Source organism: Hippopotamus amphibius, chromosome 3, assembly GCF_030028045.1.
Source record: "Hippopotamus amphibius kiboko isolate mHipAmp2 chromosome 3, mHipAmp2.hap2, whole genome shotgun sequence".
In the NCBI taxonomy this organism is placed as follows: Eukaryota; Metazoa; Chordata; class Mammalia; order Artiodactyla; family Hippopotamidae; genus Hippopotamus; species Hippopotamus amphibius.
In genome coordinates this window covers 73,261,591-73,280,746 of record NC_080188.1, presented here as the reverse complement: position 1 = coordinate 73,280,746, position 19,156 = coordinate 73,261,591, and the positions used below count along the sequence as shown (strand labels likewise).

The following is a 19,156-nucleotide window of genomic DNA, read 5'->3' as shown; positions in this document are numbered from 1 at the left end:
ATAGCCATCTGACCCTGTTGTCCTCATGACTACAATTTTCTCCGTACTTCTCAAATGCCAGCCACTCCGATAATGCTTTCTTTTCTATCACATCATCCCAATTCACTGTCAGTGTAAACTTTAACCACCGGAACTTGTGCCAGCAACTCTCTGTTCTCCAACTACCATGAATGACAGGGTCCAGCTGCATCACTCTGTGTCTACCACACACTATTAACCTCTGCTATCCATCTCGCATATTAGACAAAAAATTTAAGTTTATACAAAAATACTGGAATGTATTCCAGAGCAGGTTTAAAATACTGAGAATAAGAAGTTAAATAAAATATCAAAAGTATATAAGTGAGATACTAGATTTATTCAAAGAGAAATGAAATCTCCTGGGTAAAACATCTGTATAATAATACTGATTCTGTGCCTCTGAAAAATGGACATATAGTCACCTTTGTCTATACATTTAAGCATAAATAAGAAGTTTTGTTCAGGACACACGCTGTGAAGAAAGAAATGAATGAGTCAACTGCTAAAACATATATGTTACTACTTAAGATAACATGAATATTTAATGAAAATTTAGCATATAACATCTGACTTTTATCCTTTTAGACAAACAAGGAAAAATACAATAATTCATTTTACCCATTACATTTTACAAAATCAGACAGGATGATTTTATAAGCAGTGTTTTTTAATAAAAACAGCAATTTAATTTCAAATGAATATATTACCATCCTATTCCTTTATCCTGTATATGTATTTCATTGGCAAACCTACTAGATTACTGAAATCAGTAAAAATCCAATCCATGGTGCTTCAATTGCTTGGATTGATAAACACCTTACATTTGAAACTCATTTTTCTTATGCTAGAAGCCTGATTATCAGTTCCTATTAAAATGCTATGCCCTACTCCTTGCCCTAGGAAGTGTGACTAGTCTTTCACACAAGGCTAAGTGACAGTACATACTTCTGAGCATCCACACACGATTTAACAAGCACACGCATTCCATCTCCTCAGACAAGGTCACTGGTGGGCAAGCATCTTCCCTAGTTCTCTTGTTCCTCATAGTGAGCATAGCCACTGGCATAGGTCCTTCCTAAATTCAAATTAGTAAACAAATCTGATGACTCAGCATCTGAATCCTTTCCACCTTCATCTTCTTCCTCTTCATCATCCTCTGCTTCATACTCATCTTCTTCCTCATCATGGTAGCTGGTATCACCATATTTATCAGATGCAAGGTTCTTCCAATAGGCATCATACCCAGAAGCTCCATCTCCCTCTTCACCTCCAGTCTGCCTCCCAAATTTCAGGGAGCGTGCTACGAAAGACAGATATGTATGTGGCACTTGATTAGCTCCAATTCTCTACATCCTCATTTTCCTCTACAATATATAAAGTTACATGAGCTTGATTGGCTGCTTCTTACTCTCAAATGAAAAGGTCAGTCACATTTTCCTTATTTTCTCACTTAACATTTAACTGGAAAGAAAGGAGACCTTAGAAACAGCAATCAGTTCTATCCTACACAGAGTCTACATAACATCATATATAATAAATGATAAAGATGATAGTGTCATTTCATTAAATCTACACAAAGTTGGAAAACAAAATAAGAATAATCGCGTTCTCCATATGTAAGTTAAATAAGGCATGTTAAAAACTAAAATGCCCTTTGATCAATTAAAAGTGCATTTTCAAATCACAGTTGATTTCATGTCATTACAGTCTTCTCAAGACAGCTATTTTATAATTCAGATGTTCTAGAAGACAAAGCCTGTCATTTCTTCTGCCTTAGTAGCAAAACAAAGTTTAATGGCAAAAATTATGTCTCACCTCACTGTATAACAATACCTTTGATTAAACAAAGTATTGTCAAAGTCATTTAGAATTATGGTTATAGTCTGATACACTTGGTAAAGAGTCAAATTTTCTTTAGCAAAACTGTGAGCTGTATTACTGTAAGCATGTTTGTAGTACTTGTATTCCTTCATAGAAAAGACATATAAAAACTACAAAACAATTTCCTACAGCCGTGATGTATAACATAATAAGCATCCCTGCTCAAATATCACACACCTAAGAACAGCTTCAAAACGAATTTCAACTTCCAAATACTGAAGATTACCAGCGCCTGAATATTAAGGATTTATTGCTACTCAATTATTTAACAGAAAGCCTCAGCAAAATCAGAAAAATCATTCTTTTCAGTCTTAAATTTCAGTATTCACTATGTCCTTAACTGAAGCAAATGCCAAATATCAAAGTGAATGATGGTATATTTCTTAAGTTAAATTGAGACATTTTACCCACAAGTTTTCCAAGGCTATAAAATTCCATTTGCTTAAGAGAGCACGTTCATCTTCTCAAATATGAAGAAAAGACAAAAACAAAAATAGAAAGAGGGAAAAAAAAGAGATAAATCTTGTCTAAGCATGAAAGCAAAATTACTCCCGCGGTATTTTAACAGCCTTACTTGACATGCTAAGATCCTTAGTTTCCTGAGTTTCATGTCCACATTTAGGGCAGGGAGGCTGTTTTCCTTTTTCTTGCTTAAACACCTTGCTCCTTGTATGATCATCACAGAAACAAGCCTATATAGAAGAAAAAAAAATGAGCAAGTTAAATAAGAAATTCAAAAAATATAAGAAGACATCACTCAATATTTCAAGGAAATATAAAGATATACTTTTGTTAGGGCAGAGGTTAAGAGTTTTTTGTTGGGACTGGTCATACTCCTGATTTCAATTTCTTAAGGGAAATGGTCTTTGCCAGGCCTCTTCTGAACTATGGCCTAAACACACGGCAGAAAGTATACACAGGATATGACATGCAGACACATTTCTTCATAAATATGAGCATTCACAAAGCCTCTGATGGCATAATGGTGAACAGCTTATCTACCCACACAGCATACAGTCTCACTGGGGACACAGACAAGTGGAGAGGTAGCTACACAACACTTCACACTGAAAGGGAAGTGCAGAGGAGGAGCGCCAAACCACACCCGGGACTCAGGAAAAGCTTCCTGGGAGACGTGGTCTTAGTGAAGATCTGAAGGAGAATGAGGGTGCAGCAGGGTAAGCAAACATGGAAGTGATCTAAGGCACAGGAAACAGCACAGACAGAACCGGAGAATAGTTGGGAGACAATGAAGATCGGGTTAGGGATATCAGTAAGAAATGACTGAGAGGAAGCGAATCAGCTGCATCTGTTCGGCGCTTTGACAAATAGAAATGTGGAGACAAGGTCTAAGGAAATAAACCATTATGGAAATCTTCACTTCACTCAAACTCTACCAAGCAAGTGCATTCTGACATAAATTAAAATATACTCCCATCAATTTGGTCAGAATGTTCTCCATAAACATAAGGTATAAAAACAATGAGCTAAGATTCAGGAGACATGTGCACTAGTGTCAACCCTAAGACAAGCCAGCCAGATGAGCTCTGAAATATCTCTAAGCTGTCTCAACTTCATTCACAATCTCTAAAGTAAAACAAGTAAACTACATAATGTTTAAGGATCCTTCTAGATTTATTATAGCTATAAATAATCCAATGGCTGGTGGACGAATATGGGGATTAAAAACAAAATCTAAAACTAAAACATATAAAAGCATACCTTACAACGGAGACAGGAATGCTGGCCAAGCCGATTGCACGAAACACCTGTGGGGGAAAGTACATAATATCCAGACTCAAACTTGGAATGAAAACACTATTTTCCACGTATTTATACTTGATATCTTATCTTAGATCAATTATTGACTTTTTTTTTCCTGTCCCATAACCTAGAGGATACAAAAAATGAGATGGACTTCCCAGTCAGATGGAAGGAAACCAGCAACTGCACATACCCAGCATTCTTTCACTATCATGGCTCTAATTATCCTCCAATCTGCTTCTACTGCTGCAAAACGAGGAGACTGACAAATTAATTAATGATATTTAGGAAACTGAAATGGTACAACATTTTTTCCATGAACCTGGCTGGACTCTTCACTTAATAACCTAACAGTTCAATTTTTAAAAGAATAACTATCTCCATTAATATATGTTCTCTCCTGGTGTTGTAGGCTACTGCCATTTTTTGCAAACTTCTGATATGAGAATAGAATACTTCAGGTGGAAAAGCGTGATTATGAAGAGAAAATAATGTTCAAGTGGGAAGGAAAACAGATGAAAAATCCCCAAACTTATTTATTTATTTATTTATTTATTTATTGGCTGTGTTGGGTCTTCATCGCTGCACACGGGCTTTCTCTATTTGCAGTGAGTGGGGGCTACTCTTTGTTGCTGTGCATGGGCTTCTCACTGCGGTGGCTTCTCTTGTTGCAGAGCACAAGCTCTAGGCAGGTGGGCTTCAGTTTTTGTAGCATGTGGGCTCAATAGTTCTAGCTCACGGGCCCTAGAGCACAGGCTCAGTAGTTGTGGTGCATGGGCTTAGTTGCTCCACTGCATGTGGGACCTTCCCGGCCCAGGAATCGAACCTGTGTCCCCTGCACTGGCAGGCAGATTCTTTTTTTTTTTTTTTTTTTTAAAGCTCTTTATTGGGATATAATTGCTTTATACTGTTGTGCCAGTTTTTGCTGTACAACAAAGTGAATAATCTGTATTTATACATATATCCTCATATCTCCTCCCTCCTGCAACTCCCTCCCACCCTCCCTATCCCACCCCTCTAAGTCACCACCCATTATCAAGTTGATCTCCCTGTTTTATGCAGCAGCGTCCTACTAGCTATCTATTTTACATTTGGTAGTGTATATATGTTCTTAACCACTGCGCCATCAGGGAAGTCCCCCCAAAATATTTTATCTCTATTTTAGTCAGTAAGCCACATTAACTTTGGTCTTTATCTACAATTAATGTGAAAAAATCTAAATTTAAGTGCAAATATTTTGGAAAAGCCAAAATGTCTGGCAGATATTGAATATGCCAAAATGTGGAAGACAAAAATAATGAAGAGAGGTATAGGAACAAGAAAATAAACTAAGCCTTACCCTGATATAGTCTAAATATAAACTATTAACTTTCAATTTACTTAGAGGTCTTGAAAAAATAAAAGAAAACAAAAGGAAATCTATCTTTGAATTCAAATACTTGACCAGATGTTTCTAACTTGGGGATTCTTTTACTTAAGTTTGCATGGGTCATGGAGGGCTTTTACAATCTGAACAGGGAAGTATTCTTTTAAAAACTCGAAGATGATTTCCCAGTTATTATTATTGCTTCCATCCAACCATCCTGCTTTCTTCCACAGCAACACCACTATTTCAGATGGATTTGTATCACCTGTCCTATGTGCTAATAACAAAAGTAAGAATCAACCGAGTACTTACTGTATGTTAGGCATACATAAGTATACCAAATTACTCCAATAATAACTATGTTACTTCAGCCTGTGGGGTAAAAAGCCTGAAATCTCAATCATTTCTACTTGAAGATATGCCCAGAGAGTTCTTAGGTTCATTCTTCATTCAGGCAAAAAAAGGATATATATCACCAAAATGTTATAAATCCCTTTCAAATACAGAACCAGAACAAAGACTGAAAGCACAAAATGCCCAACCCAATTCTCCCTGTGTACCAGGCACTTCTGATACAGAATCTTTTCCCATCCCCACCACCTTGATGAGGAGAATGTGGAGTTCATACACAGCTAGAAAACAGCTTTCTGCCTGCTCTGCTTCTGTAAAACTTGCTTGCTGCACTAGAGTGAGGACAAAACACTTTAACAATCAACTGGAACCTAAAAAATGATCAGATAAATATAATGTTCTGTTCCTGCCCCTGCTCTCCTTTGTTTGAAAACCCTTTGTATGCAACCCCCAGCAACTCCTGTGCTCTTTAATCATTTGTAACCTATGGAAACTGAGTAGCCAATCAATTAATGCCAACTGTAGCTATGTGTCTTAACCTATATAAGGAGAGAATTAACCTGGAACGGGGCCCAGAACTTTGGAGCGTTAGCTCGTCTGGGTCCGCCGGCTCAATAAATCTGAGTTCTCCAACCCTCCGCGTGTGATGCTTGGTTTCTCGTGGGATCGATTTCTGCAACAATTGGAATTTTTGACATGCCACAAAGATACAATCCCAAGATTGTTGCTGTCTATCACACCTTAACCTTTACCTCCGAGAACCCAAACCACTAGGATAGGGTGTGGCCCTGCCAGTCTTCTTGCCCTAGTTATCTCAATCCCATGCACAGGCCCTCCAGTTCACTGCCCTGTTATTTTTCTCAAGAGTTAAAATCTTCAACTTACATAAAAAATGCATTTCTCCCAGATGGTAAAAAATATTGTGACTTTCCTAGTTTTACATTGGGGAATGGTTTTCTTTTCAAATCTATTTCTATGTCTTCAGAGTATTTTAAAAGAAAGCAGGTTGAGATACCTCAAGGCCTGCTGACAATAAGCCATTTAAATTAGAAGTCCCAAGGCCACTTTCATTATTTTAAAAAGGCAGAGTACACGTGTGTTTTTTCTTTTCCCCTTCAAAATATCCTGCCCACTGGTTATGCAGGTAAATAAATATTTTAAAGAATTTCTATATCTTCCAATTCATAGTTGTAAGGTTAAACCCAAAAATGATGATACGACCAATTAAGGGAATAGAAACAAACTATCTTTGGAACTTATATGTACAATTAGGACAGTGTTTCAGATAAAATATTTCAAGCAGTGAATGGAAACTGGCAAAGGAAGAATGGCAAAGAAAAAATAAAGCAATAAAAAAAAGTAACGAAAGACAATAAATTACAGTAAACCAAGGAAACCTGTGAATCTGCAATAAGAATGACTTTAATATGAGGTATCAAAGATATGGTATTAGACTTATCTTAAAATCCTTTCAATTATTCAGTGTCTATTTTTCCTTTGTCTTTTACTGAATCATTAAAACTTCTTGATGGAATTACAGCCTTATCACTCACAGCTGCCTATCTTTGAGGTTTAAATGCTATAAATTACACAAAGCTCCCAAGTCCCAAATAAAATAATCCTATTTTTATATTATACATTCTGCAGAAGCCTAGGAACAGCTCAAAAATGCTAGCTACTTTGAGATGTTCCTTTAATCTTTTGAGATTTTCTTTATAAATACTGCAAGAATTACATATGTGTGTATACGTGTGTCTTAGAACGATGGCTTAGCAACTTTAAATTTATAGATGAGTATAGGGATTAGCATTTCATAGCAGAAGAAGAACCAAATTCAAGAAAGTGAGTTTGGAATATCAGTCTTTCCTACAATGGTATCCACTATTTAATAAGGGCTTTCTAAGTGACAGGTACATACTTATGCTTTATATGGATCTCACTTCAATTAACTCTTTGAAAAAATTAGCATCTTCCTTTAACACGTAACAAAAATCAGGTTTAGAAACATTTGGTAATTTGCCCAAAAACATATGGCCAATAAGTAGAATTCAAGCAATGTTTGAATCTAAAACTTGAGCTTTTGAGAATCAACAGAATAGAAATAAAATGCAATCTATCTGTAAAGATGATACCATGAAACTATCGGTAACACTGGTTCTCAAACTAGAATATACATGAGAATTACACGTGCAGGTTAAATACAAATGCCTGGCACCCACCACAGACATAAACAGAATCTCCAGGGATGAGGCTTAGACACCTGTATTTTTTAAAAACCTCCACAGGGTGCTTCTGATGCACAGTCCTGTCTAAGAGTCACTGGAACCAGCTAGCAGGAACAAACTAGCGGTGTACCACTTATCTAGGGACATTTGAAAATGGGGTGGGGGAGGGTGGGCTGGTTGTTATAATAACTTCGAAGTGAAAATGACATTTAGTATTCAGGATCAGGAATGGTACAAGTCCTGCCACGTCTGATCAATCCTACAAAATGAAGAACTGACCCAACCAAACGCCACTGCCACCACTGTTGGAAAAAAATGGACTATATGTGTTCTGAATTTTTTCTACAAACAGAAAATAGATATTGAATTAAATGACAGTCCAGAAGAGGCCGCATGAAAAACCAGATTCCTTTTTCATTAAGTTTAACACTTATGCTATTAAGAATCTTGGGTATAAAGAATATCTACTATATAAAAACTTACATTTAAATGTTTCCGCTTCTAAAACCTGGCAGCTGGCTTGATGTTCAAACTGGTCATCCTCACAGAGAAAGTTATGGCAAAAAGAACAACTGAAAATTCTGCCTCCTATTGGATTAAAGAACAAAACCCACAAATGTAAATATGATAAAGTTCAATTTAACAAACTCATCTGTAAAATTGCTCAGAAAAGATGGCAAGTTATTTCAGATTTACACTGCACAGTTTTTGTTCTGGTAAAGGCTACAAAGAAAACTGACACATGGAACCATAAAAGCGTGAACTCCCACTGTACCCTGGCTACCCATATAATACTCACTATGCTCAGAGACACTTCCTCCCCTGGAACTCCCCTCCCTATCTGCCCAGGTAAACAATCCTAGTATTGCCTATCACTGCTGATCTAAATCCCTTTTCCAACTAAACTAACAAAAACAGTGCCAGTACTTCGGACTGGTTGAAAAAAATCATAAAAAAGAGCATCCAGAACATTTCAAAGTCAGCCTTCACTTCCAGCAAATCTCATCACTTGTATGTAACCACTCACCGTGGTCCCAGACACCCCGTTCACATTCCACACACTCAGCATCGGTAAGCGGGCAGGCACAGGCGTGTGTACTGAGACACTTCCTACCATGACAAACCCAAGCTTCGCAGAAGTCACAGATTGCGCCCTGCAACCAAAGAACAGGAAAAATTAATCTCTGACACAACAAGCTACAGCCATTGTTAAAGCAGTGGCAACCACCAAAATGATATACATTTAGCCACTTTTCAAACTTCGGTGATAAGAAGTGGCTTCATTAAAGAAAATGTACTGTTTAAGCCAAAACTAAAGAGCGTTCCCTGAAAAATCAAACTACCTCACAATACCTATTTTTACAATATACAAAGCTAAGCTATAAATCAAAAGAAAAAGAAGCAAAAGGGAAACTATACACTTATGCTAATATTAATCATTAAAGTAAGTCAAAGGGCTGACAGTGCTACCCTCAGGCTGAATTTTACAATAAATTAAATGAAGCCCACAATTTAAGCACTCCTGTCTATAGCAATTCTGGTAACTAAATTGAATTTTTTCAAGCACTAACATTTCTGACTTAAAGTTCCTTCTTATCTCTGTAATTTATAAAATAATCATATAGCTTTTCTAGAATAACAGAGAAAATATTAAATTTCTGCAGCACCTTTTTTCTCTTAAGGCAACTTATGCTTTAAATCATTACATTTCTTTGTTGAAAAAAATGAAAGTAAAATATATGGAACTAAATGACTAAATATATGGAACTAAAAGTCTCTACAATTCTCTATCAAGATAAGACTGTAAGACTACACCTTTCAATAATACAATGACATCTACACAACACTAAAAGCTAGAAAGAATCTTAAGGAAATAGGACTGGATGGTTTTTCCTTTGCAGCTAAGGAGGGACAGGGCCTGAGACTAAGTCCAAGTTCCAGAGCTACGTTAAAGCTGAGCTGTGATTTAAATCCAGGTTTTCTGAACCTCAAAATTCAGTGTTCTACTATTCAAGGCACTGTAACAAAAGTGGAAAAGAGCAAATAGAAAGAATGTTTTTGCTCTTGTAAAAATAGATTACCAGTGTAGATAGCAAATCCTCCAATGTATCTCTTGGATTACTCAGGGCTCTAGCAAGAGAGAGATGACATGCTAAACTGGGTTATCCAGGGGAGTTTAAAGAGATAATTCACAAAGAACAGGAAAGGACTTAGAAAAAACATCAAGGGATGATGCAGATACTACCCCAGGCCTGAAAGGGCAAGGGCAGAGGAGAGAGGGAGGTTCTAGAACCACAAGAGAGAGCCCTATGGAGAGGACTACCTAGTCATATAGAGGAACTGGTGACCAATCCATGTCGAAAGGAAAACTAGTATGGAGTAAGCTGAGAGAATAAACACCCAGATCATAATTTCCTCCCATCGTCAGGTCTCTTGCCAGAGTTCTCCATGGGCTGAACCCAAAAAGAGGTCTAAGTAAGACATTGATCCAGTCTACACACACAGGTCAGTCTCCCAGGACAAATCAGGGTGGAGAGTGAAGGGAGAGGGAATCTCAATAGGCAGAGAGACAATGGCCAGAAAATCACTTTTCTAGAATTTAGAGCTAATGATGCATGATTCTAATTAAATGTATCCTTTATTTAAGAGGTCATTCATACTCAAACAACTCAGTGAATTAAAAATGTAATAACTTGATAAATCTAGGCATAAGCAAGCTACCAAGCAAGATTACAACAGCTTCTGAATAAAGGTAACATTGACAATTCTATACTTAAGATAGAGAATTTTCACAAGATGATTATGAATAATTCTAGCTCTTACTTCTATAAGATATACACACATGAAAACTATAAAGGTCTACCTCATGATGGAAAATGACATGTTCTTGGAAAATTATGAATATTCTACTATGAATATCACGTTCCTCATGGACTGACATTTGGACCTAAGCATAAATTCACACAATAGGATATAGTAAAACTGGTCAGAAGGGTAACATTTTTTAGTGAAAAAAAGAGCAAAATGCATGACACAATGCAACTATTTCTATTACTTAAAACAATGAGTTTTCTTCGAAACGTCTACATGTAATGGAAGAGGTAACTATATATAATGAACTGCATGCAACTACATGTAGTGAAGAGCATAATTCTGTGTTAACTATGTACTCTTTTTTGAAACGTACAGCTTTAAAAAAACAATTAATCCTAGGTTCTTTTGGAACTAGGTCGCTTATTCAACCAAAAGATTGAATCTTAGTTTAGCAGGACTTTCAGTATAGTAAATAATACTTTGTGAAATCTAATTAAGACACATTAGAAAGGTACTGAAACAGGAGGGAAGGGGGCAGGGCACAACCTCTGAAAGGAAGACACAGTCTGAGGACACGACATAAATGGATTAGAACCAAATGGGTCCAAGATGGTGGACAAGTCGACGTCCACTGGACCTTGAGCCTCAGTATATCTCACTGTAACACATCAGCAAGCTAAATGACACATCCACAGGCACCATGACAGTTCTAAGGCTCACCATAAGGATCAAAAAGTGGGTGGTGGCCCAATTCCTGGAAATCCCTGCCCCTTCCTGAAATAGCTGGAACACTCCTCCCACTCATTAGCCTATGAAATCACCTATTAAAAACCGACCACTCCATACCCCAGTATCTTTCTCACCTTCTGAGATGGCCCATCCTCTGTCTGTAGAATGTGTTTCTCTTTAAATATATCCACTTCTTACCTATCACTTTGTCTCTCACTGAACTCTTTCTGAGATGGGACATCAAGAACCCGAGCCTCAGTAAGTCCAGACACCAGGTGAGTGATTCTAAATTAAAAGACACGGATTCAAGTCCCAGTCAGGGTTTTGGCCAGGTTTGAGTCCCAGCCACATGGGTTCAAGTACCAATCTAAGGTGCATGGTTTCAGAATCACTGACAAATGAATTGTTAAGTCAACATTAGATGAGTTTCCATTCCTTATACATTTCCCAATAAGAAAGAAGAAAGCAGTCAAAAACAAGTGGGTAATAAGTGAAAATCATAGAAAAACATACCACAGATAATCCAGAAAACTCCAGACAGATTGAACCCAGGGGCAAAGCAGTGCCATTTAGAAAAAAATAACTGTATATTGGTCAGAATGCCTTCTCCTCCTCCTTGGAAACCTACTGGCCTAAAAGATAATGATGAGAAGCTTACCACCATGGCAAGGCCAGTACTGTAGACACCAGCATGCTTTATGACACAGTCTGACGACTTCATCATGCACTTTGTTTTCCCTAGCAAAGAAACAAATTTTCACTGTTAGTCTCGCAAAGTAGTACATGCAAATATTCACTAATTCCTCTTTTTCTCTAGCCCAAGTTCCTATGGAAATAATTTGAAAATAGACACCAGCACTGTTTACTACTTACATAACTGAAAAAAAGAAAATGGATATAACTGAGACCTCATTACCTGAGTCAGATCTTTTGAGATTAGGAATTTATATGCTAATGCATGTTTGTACTAAAATCAAAAATTGAAGGTTATGCTTTGTAATCTAATGATCACAAGAGCAGCTGAAAATCTTGTGGATTTCCAGATGAATTCAGACAGATTTTAAAATGATATGCTTTAAAAATGAATTTTATATTTTATAATTCACAATAAAGGCAGTCTGATTTGAAGTTATTGCTTCTTTCTTTCCACAGAACATATCAAACCAAACCAAATAATAATTATGCAAATTACCTGGTTCATTTTTTTATGTTTATCCACAGTTAAAAATTTACAAACTTAGCTACCAGGTAAACATGCTTCCAAAAGAATTTTTGTCAAATAGTGCCCAAGTGAGCACAAAAATCAGGAATATAGTGATAAAGCTAAAAACCACAACACAGCCACAAGAGCTTTGATCTAGCAGCAAAGTACCAATCCAAAACACTGTCAGGAAATTCACTTCTCACATGCCATGAGAGGATTAATGGTGACATAGTAATCCCGTATCTGAGACTCCACAAAGCGGAACATGAAATAAACAGATGATGTTCAATTTTCCATTACCTTGATTACCTAAGAAACAAAGCTAGACAACAGGAAATGGGAAGAGAAGCTGGAAATGAGAGGCAGCAGCACCGCATCTGTTCCATGTCCAACACTAACGACAAGACCATGCACATCACTACAAACACTGAAAACGGGAAGGGCCTAGTGAGAGCTTCTCTCAATCTTCTCCGCAATCTATCTTTGCACTCTACATCCATTTGTCTTTTGTAAACAAGAATATTAAAAACTGGCAGATGACTGGTCTATCTAGGCCAGTATTCTCTTTTCCATTAATTACAGACCTCAAAGACATCTTTGAAAGCTAGAATTACACTAGAAATATTCAGGGGTGTGTCCCTAAGCCTTCTTAACTTTCTGCAATGTTATCATACATAAACTCATTTAAATGAGCATATCTCAAACCTGAAACTATCACCCCATAACCAAAGGGGATACTTGTTCAAATAAGTTTGGGGAGGGGGGCAAATCTGGAGTGAATACAATTAATCAGGTTTCTTTACTGGAGGTCTTCAGAACCTTTAACATATACATGTGTAATAAAAATCTCCCAGATGAGAATGAGGGAGTAAAACATGCAGCATGTCTCAAATGCATGCACAGCTTTAAGAAATACCTATTAATAATGTCTCAGTATTCTGTGGAAAACTATTTGGGAAACATCGATCTTATTATTCTATGAACTACTATTTAGTTTAACTCTTCATAATCATTTACTATGAATAAAAGTTTCCACTTATACTTGGGAACTAGGTAAGTGGCTTAGGAACTCTATTCTACTCACTTGGGAATACGTGTGAGGAAATTCAAGAATCATACTCTAAGAACCAAACAGAAAAAAAACTGGCACCAAGTAAATGTGGAATAAAATTATTTTCAACAGCCTAACACACTGCAGGAAGTAATAGCAGAAATCAAAATTTAGAAAAGTAAACAAAGAATATGGACAAAACTAAGAAAGTATAAATAAAAATGCAGGATCCCCAAATGCTATTAGTCTGAAATCTAATCGTCTCATGTTTAAAACAACATGTGGTACCTTTATCTAAACTGTATCTTATTTTTCAACATTACATCAAAGGGACAAAACGAAGACTTGACAGTTTTTTGATAGGCCAAATAACATTTTATGTTATCTCATTAAGAGTAAGGCATAACATTACTGTAAATGATAATGACGGACCCACAGGTTCAAACTGATTAAATGCAAAACAAATGTTTGATAAAAGAAAAAGCATGTGTTTTTATAATATACTTACCACACTGTGCACAGATTGGTAACTTCTGTACAGAATTACAAAAGTAGCAGAATGCTCTATTCTTCTGCCGCCTTGTCACATAAAAGAAAATTTTGAAAATACAGTCAATATCAGATAAAAGGTCAGTCTATATTATTATATATAGATAGAAAAAGAAGGAAATAAAAATTTACCTCTGACACTTGTCACATTCCTGTAAAATACAAAAACATATTAATTTTTCTACTGGCTGAAAACTGCAAAGTTACTTGCATTATAAAGAACACCCTGTTGTTCATGTTAAAAGTTAAGTGACATTTGCCCAAACCCTCCAACTCCACTAATAAATACAAGCATCTATACATATTTTAATAACAAAGGTATGCTTTTGGGCATACCGCACTAAAGAAAGAAGTGGCATTTTCACAAAAGAGGCTAAGTACAGTGGTGGCCTGTTTTTCAGATTTTTTTTAAAAGCAATCAGAAAAATAATACAGAACGAAATAAGAAACAGCAGAGAACACGGTATGTTGAAGTTCACAGAAAATCCAGAATTCTAAACATGGTATTAAAAGCTCTACAAAATCTGGTCTGTAACCACTTTTCAAACCTCACTGGCCTATTCTCTTTAGATTCAAGTCACCATTTGTCAGCCATTCTGGAAATAGTCTTGTATTCTCTCTTTTCCATGCATTACTTATTCTAATAGCAATACTTTTCCCTGAAAAGTCCCTCCTCACATCTTTACCTACTGAAAGTTCTGGTGATGATCTCACCTCCTCTGTGAACTGTACCCCACCCTCACACTCATCTTCGTCACTTCTAAGGCCTAATGAACCTCAATCCCAAATGTACCTTTTCTGCAGCATTTACTAAAGTCTAGCCCTCACTGTACATATTTATGTGTGAGTCACTTCTTTTGTCTGTCCTCTTTCTCTTCTCTAGAAATGACCCTGACACAGAGAAGGGAGTCCCCACTGTCCTATCTGGGCTACGTAATCTTGCGCCCTCTCAACCCCTCCAACCCAGTCATAAATGTTGTTTAATCCTGGGAGGGGCACCCACCCAAGCCGAACCTATCAGAGTTCTTTCCCCCTCTGAGGCCAACAATATGTGATGTGAGACGTGCAGGCTATGAACCCAAACAAAAGGAATAAACAATCTGAGAAAAGAGAACTAAATAAAAGCAAAAAAACAAACGACAAGCTGTTCCAGGTTCTAGCTGTCCCTGTATCCCAGCTACATCCTCGTCCTTCCCAACTATACAAGTTAGTCCATTATTCATTCAATAAACTCCATTTCTCCTGAAAATTACTTACGCTGAACTTCTGTCATTTGTAAACATTAAGTAATACAGAAAACAACTGAGCTGTAAGCCTGTGGAAACCGGGACTGTGTCATTCATCTATGTGTCCCCCACAGCGCCTAAAACAGTACCCCACACAGAGCAGGAACACAATAAAGATTTGAAGAATTAAGTCATATTAAGCATTTCATATGTGTTCAATGAAACAAAAAAAAAAGAAAAAGAAAAAAAGAGAAGTGGGGACAGAAAAAGTAGAGAGGAGTGGAAATAGGAAGATATAGGAAAACTCCGAGAAAACATGGTCAAAGGAAGGGAAAAGGTAACGATGACTTATGATGAAAAGCCTCCAACTAATAGGACAAATTGAGGAAGGCATACTAGGTTAGAGAAGCTGGAATCTGTCGCACAGTTCCTAGTATGTATTCTTGTTCAATACATATCTATCTGTCACCAACAGTAGCCAAGGTAACATGATAGGTTTTATAAATAACAAAATCATACAAAATCCACCACTACTCAGTGTTAAGGAAAACAAAAGACATGTCTTTAACACAGATTTATATAGCTTTTCAACCAATAACCAAAAAAACTGTTACCATTGAAGCATTGCACGGATGTTTAGCTAAATCAATAGTGCTTCTTGATGCTCTTAGTTGTTTTTCACGTTCCCGGCGGTTCTCTGCCTTCTTCCTCGCCCCAGTCTTTTTTTTTGGCATTTTCCCTTCTTTCTACACAAGAGAGCAAAGATCTATTTGCTTTGTTGCATTTGTTACTTTAAAGAAACTAAGAAATGACAGAATGAAATGTTCTAATTCTCACTAAATTTTAAACTCAATCCTGCCATTCTGACAGTTAAGCGCATTTTAAGCCTTTATGAAACATTAAGCACACATCATCCCAAATAAAATAGATGGCTTTTAAAATAAGTCACTTATTTGTATTACCAAACAGTTCTAAAAAATGTAAATATCAACAAGACTTATCCTAACAGCCAAAATGGTTTTCTTTCCCACAGAGAAAAAAAAAGTTTCTTTGTTGTTAAATACTCTTTAAAAATTACTCTGTACCTAGTGAAAAACAATTATTAGGAATACATCATTAAAAAGAAATCACTTAAAAAGTATATTATTGGGACTTCCATGGTAGCACAGTGGTTAAGAATCCACCTGCCAATGCAGGGGACACGGTTTGATCCCTGGTCTGGGAAGACTCCACACGCCGAGGAGCAACTAAGCCTGTGCGCCACAACTACTGAGCCTGCGCTCTAGAACCCGAGCCACAACTATTGAGCCCGAGTGCCACAACTACTGAAGCCTGTACGCCTAGAGCCTGTGCTCTGCAACAAGAGAAGTCGCTACAATAAGGCCAAGCACCACAACGAAGAGTAGCCCCTGCTCCCCCAACTAGAGAAACCCTGTGCACAGCAACCAAGATCCAATGCAGCCAATTAATGAATTAAACTCTTTAAAAAAAGTATATTATTTACCCAGTTTATATCACTTTTTCTAAGCTATACATTCAGATGACCTGATGCTGCCAAGACTTCAAATATGTCTAATTTCTTCCATGTAATACCTAAATGAAACATCTAACAGTCAAGTCAAATGACAACATTAACTACAAACTACCCACTTGGAAAAGATATTAAAGGTATCAGAGTTGCTTTGACTCCCTGAAAGCTCCCTTTCCCTCTACTTTCACCTGCAGTGAGCATGTAATTTTAATACAGTTTCAAATTTAAGAATATGTGTTTACCACACATATCAAAATAAGGACTTTAAAACTGGCTTTTATCAGGTAGTTGAAAGAACTACCACATCTAGAAAAACAAGATTTTTACGAAATAACACATTTTTATTTGGCTTTCCATCCAATCGGAAGACCACAAGTTCCCTGAGGATTCCAGCCCTATCTTTCTGACATAAATTAAGCACTTAACAAATGAAGATACACACCAATGAATGAGTCCACATGTTTGCTTTGAAATAGTCTCAAATTTCTTAACAATCTTCAAAATACATACTTCTTAAAAGTCTAAGAGTGGTTCTCAAAAATCGACTGGAAATCCCTAATAGTAAAGACTTAAGACTTCTAGGCTCTATCCAAGATCTACAAATCCTAAACCTCCAAGCACGTTTTCAAATTTCACTGGTTGACTCAACCTTCTTGAAGACAAAAATATTCTTATTCAAAGACACCGAAGTCATGTCCATGATACAGGGAGAGAGCGCGTTCCAAGCAAGCACATCTCGACATTAATATTTCTCACACAATACAGCAAAATGCTCCACCAGCTTGTACCCGGAACAAACCTAAGGTCAGTCATAAAGTTTTCCTACTTTCTGGGTTTCAACTCTAATGTTGGAATGCCCAATTAAAAAACGTGTGGTGGTTAGTTTCGACTTAAAAATACGGACAAACCAGGGCAGGAGGTTTAGTGGGTGGTTACTTGGAGGAACGTCCAAGTCCACTAGGTCACGCTTCCAAGTATTTAAAATGACAAAATACACAGGGTGAAAAAACGTGTACAGCCCTGGCTACAGGAGCTCCGAAAATGATGACAGGGTGATCATCGGGTGAATTTTCTGCGTCCACAGGGGAGACCCCTCTGGGAAAGCTGAGCCTCACTTTTCCCCCTCCAGTTTGTTTTGTAAACTTAGAGAGTGAATTCTATTCCTTAGCCTTATATGGGTTTAAGCCCTTCTCCAGGAACTCTCCCACGTCTTCAGGACGTGGCCCGAGTCACGAAATGAGGAACCAGGCCCGCGGTCACTGCAGCTTTGGAGGCAAAGCCTGCAGCCAGAGGACCCAGGGAGCTGCAGGGGGCGTCCAGGGGAGATTCAGCGGAGGTGCCACGCGGCTCGGGGAACCGACGGCCGTCCCCGCCCGCGGGGCACCCTCCCTCGCGCGCGCTCCCGGCCGACCTCGCTCACCCTCGCGGGGAGGCCGGGCTCACTCCGGGGACCGAGGGGCAGGGAACGGCGTGAGGCTGGCCCGCAGCGGGAGCAGATGCAGCTCGCGGACCACGACGCCGGAGGGAAATAGCTACTAAACCCGGAAGAAGGCAGACCGAGCTGCTTACGGACTCTGAGAGCCGGACCGGACGTCCTCTGACGTCTGCAGCGTCCTTACGGCCGCACGTCGACGGGGAGGGCCCGCCCACTTCTGTTCGCTCCGCCCCATCCCGCCCTGCCCGCGGGGGGCGGGGCTCCCAAGCCTAGGCAGAGGACCTGACTGAGGAAGAAAAGTTGGGGAATGGAAGAAGGGATGGGATCGGGAAGGCACCCCTCAGCTTTATGTTTTCAGAAAAGGAGAAATCTACAGGAAGAGAAAAATCTGAAAGGAAAAAGGAAATGAACTCACAACCTGGTAGTGGACTCAAGCAGAAAATTCTTGCCTAATTCTTCTGGAAACTTTATGCTACCTGCATATTTTGTGCTCTCACATCCTACTTTTCATGTTTGCTCCACAAGCTGTCCCTTTAGTTGCCCGGGGAAGTTCTGCACTACCCTCCTTTGTCTCTTTGCCCTTAGCTGAAACCTAACATTCTCTCCCTTGCGGAGTCTGCTTGCTTTAAACTTGAAAGTAGAGGTTGCTCATTTTCCCACACTTCCTTTAGGTCTTGGTTAGAGGGGTTGACTCCGTCCCCTTGCTTCCCAGTGCCTCACTCAGATTATTCATCCTCGTTTTTATGTAGCCATGCCACTTTTTATCCTTCCTTGCTGCTATGTTTTACCTTCTCCTTACTGATGGAAGACTTTGGAACCCGACTTCCAACTTATGGCATCACCCACAGTCACGTTAATGTCTGAATGGAAGACCCATCCTCTTGGGTTCTGGATTTCTTCATCCCTAGTAGCCTTCACCTCTGCTCCAAGACAGGCATCCATTCTCATGACTGTACCCCAGGCCTTGTCATCAGGTGGAACTACTCCAGCACGGAAATCCAAAATTCAA

At 38.3% G+C, this 19,156-nt stretch overlaps 1 protein-coding gene across 1 annotated transcript; it reads right to left on the bottom strand.

Moving 5' to 3' along the window:
• Positions 1–339: 339 nt before the first annotated feature.
• On the bottom strand, positions 340–18,298 carry ZNF330 (zinc finger protein 330). The gene is made up of 10 exons (XM_057729298.1): positions 18,133–18,298; positions 15,796–15,927; positions 14,088–14,107; positions 13,915–13,985; positions 11,810–11,889; positions 8,636–8,762; positions 8,092–8,196; positions 3,625–3,671; positions 2,477–2,594; positions 340–1,321 (listed from the first exon to the last, which is right to left on the bottom strand). The coding sequence occupies exons 2-10, from the start codon at positions 15,913–15,915 to the stop codon at positions 1,047–1,049; spliced, it is 963 nt and encodes a 320-aa protein (XP_057585281.1). The 5' UTR covers positions 15,916–15,927; positions 18,133–18,298; the 3' UTR covers positions 340–1,046.
• Between the last annotated feature and the right edge of the window lie 858 nt (positions 18,299–19,156).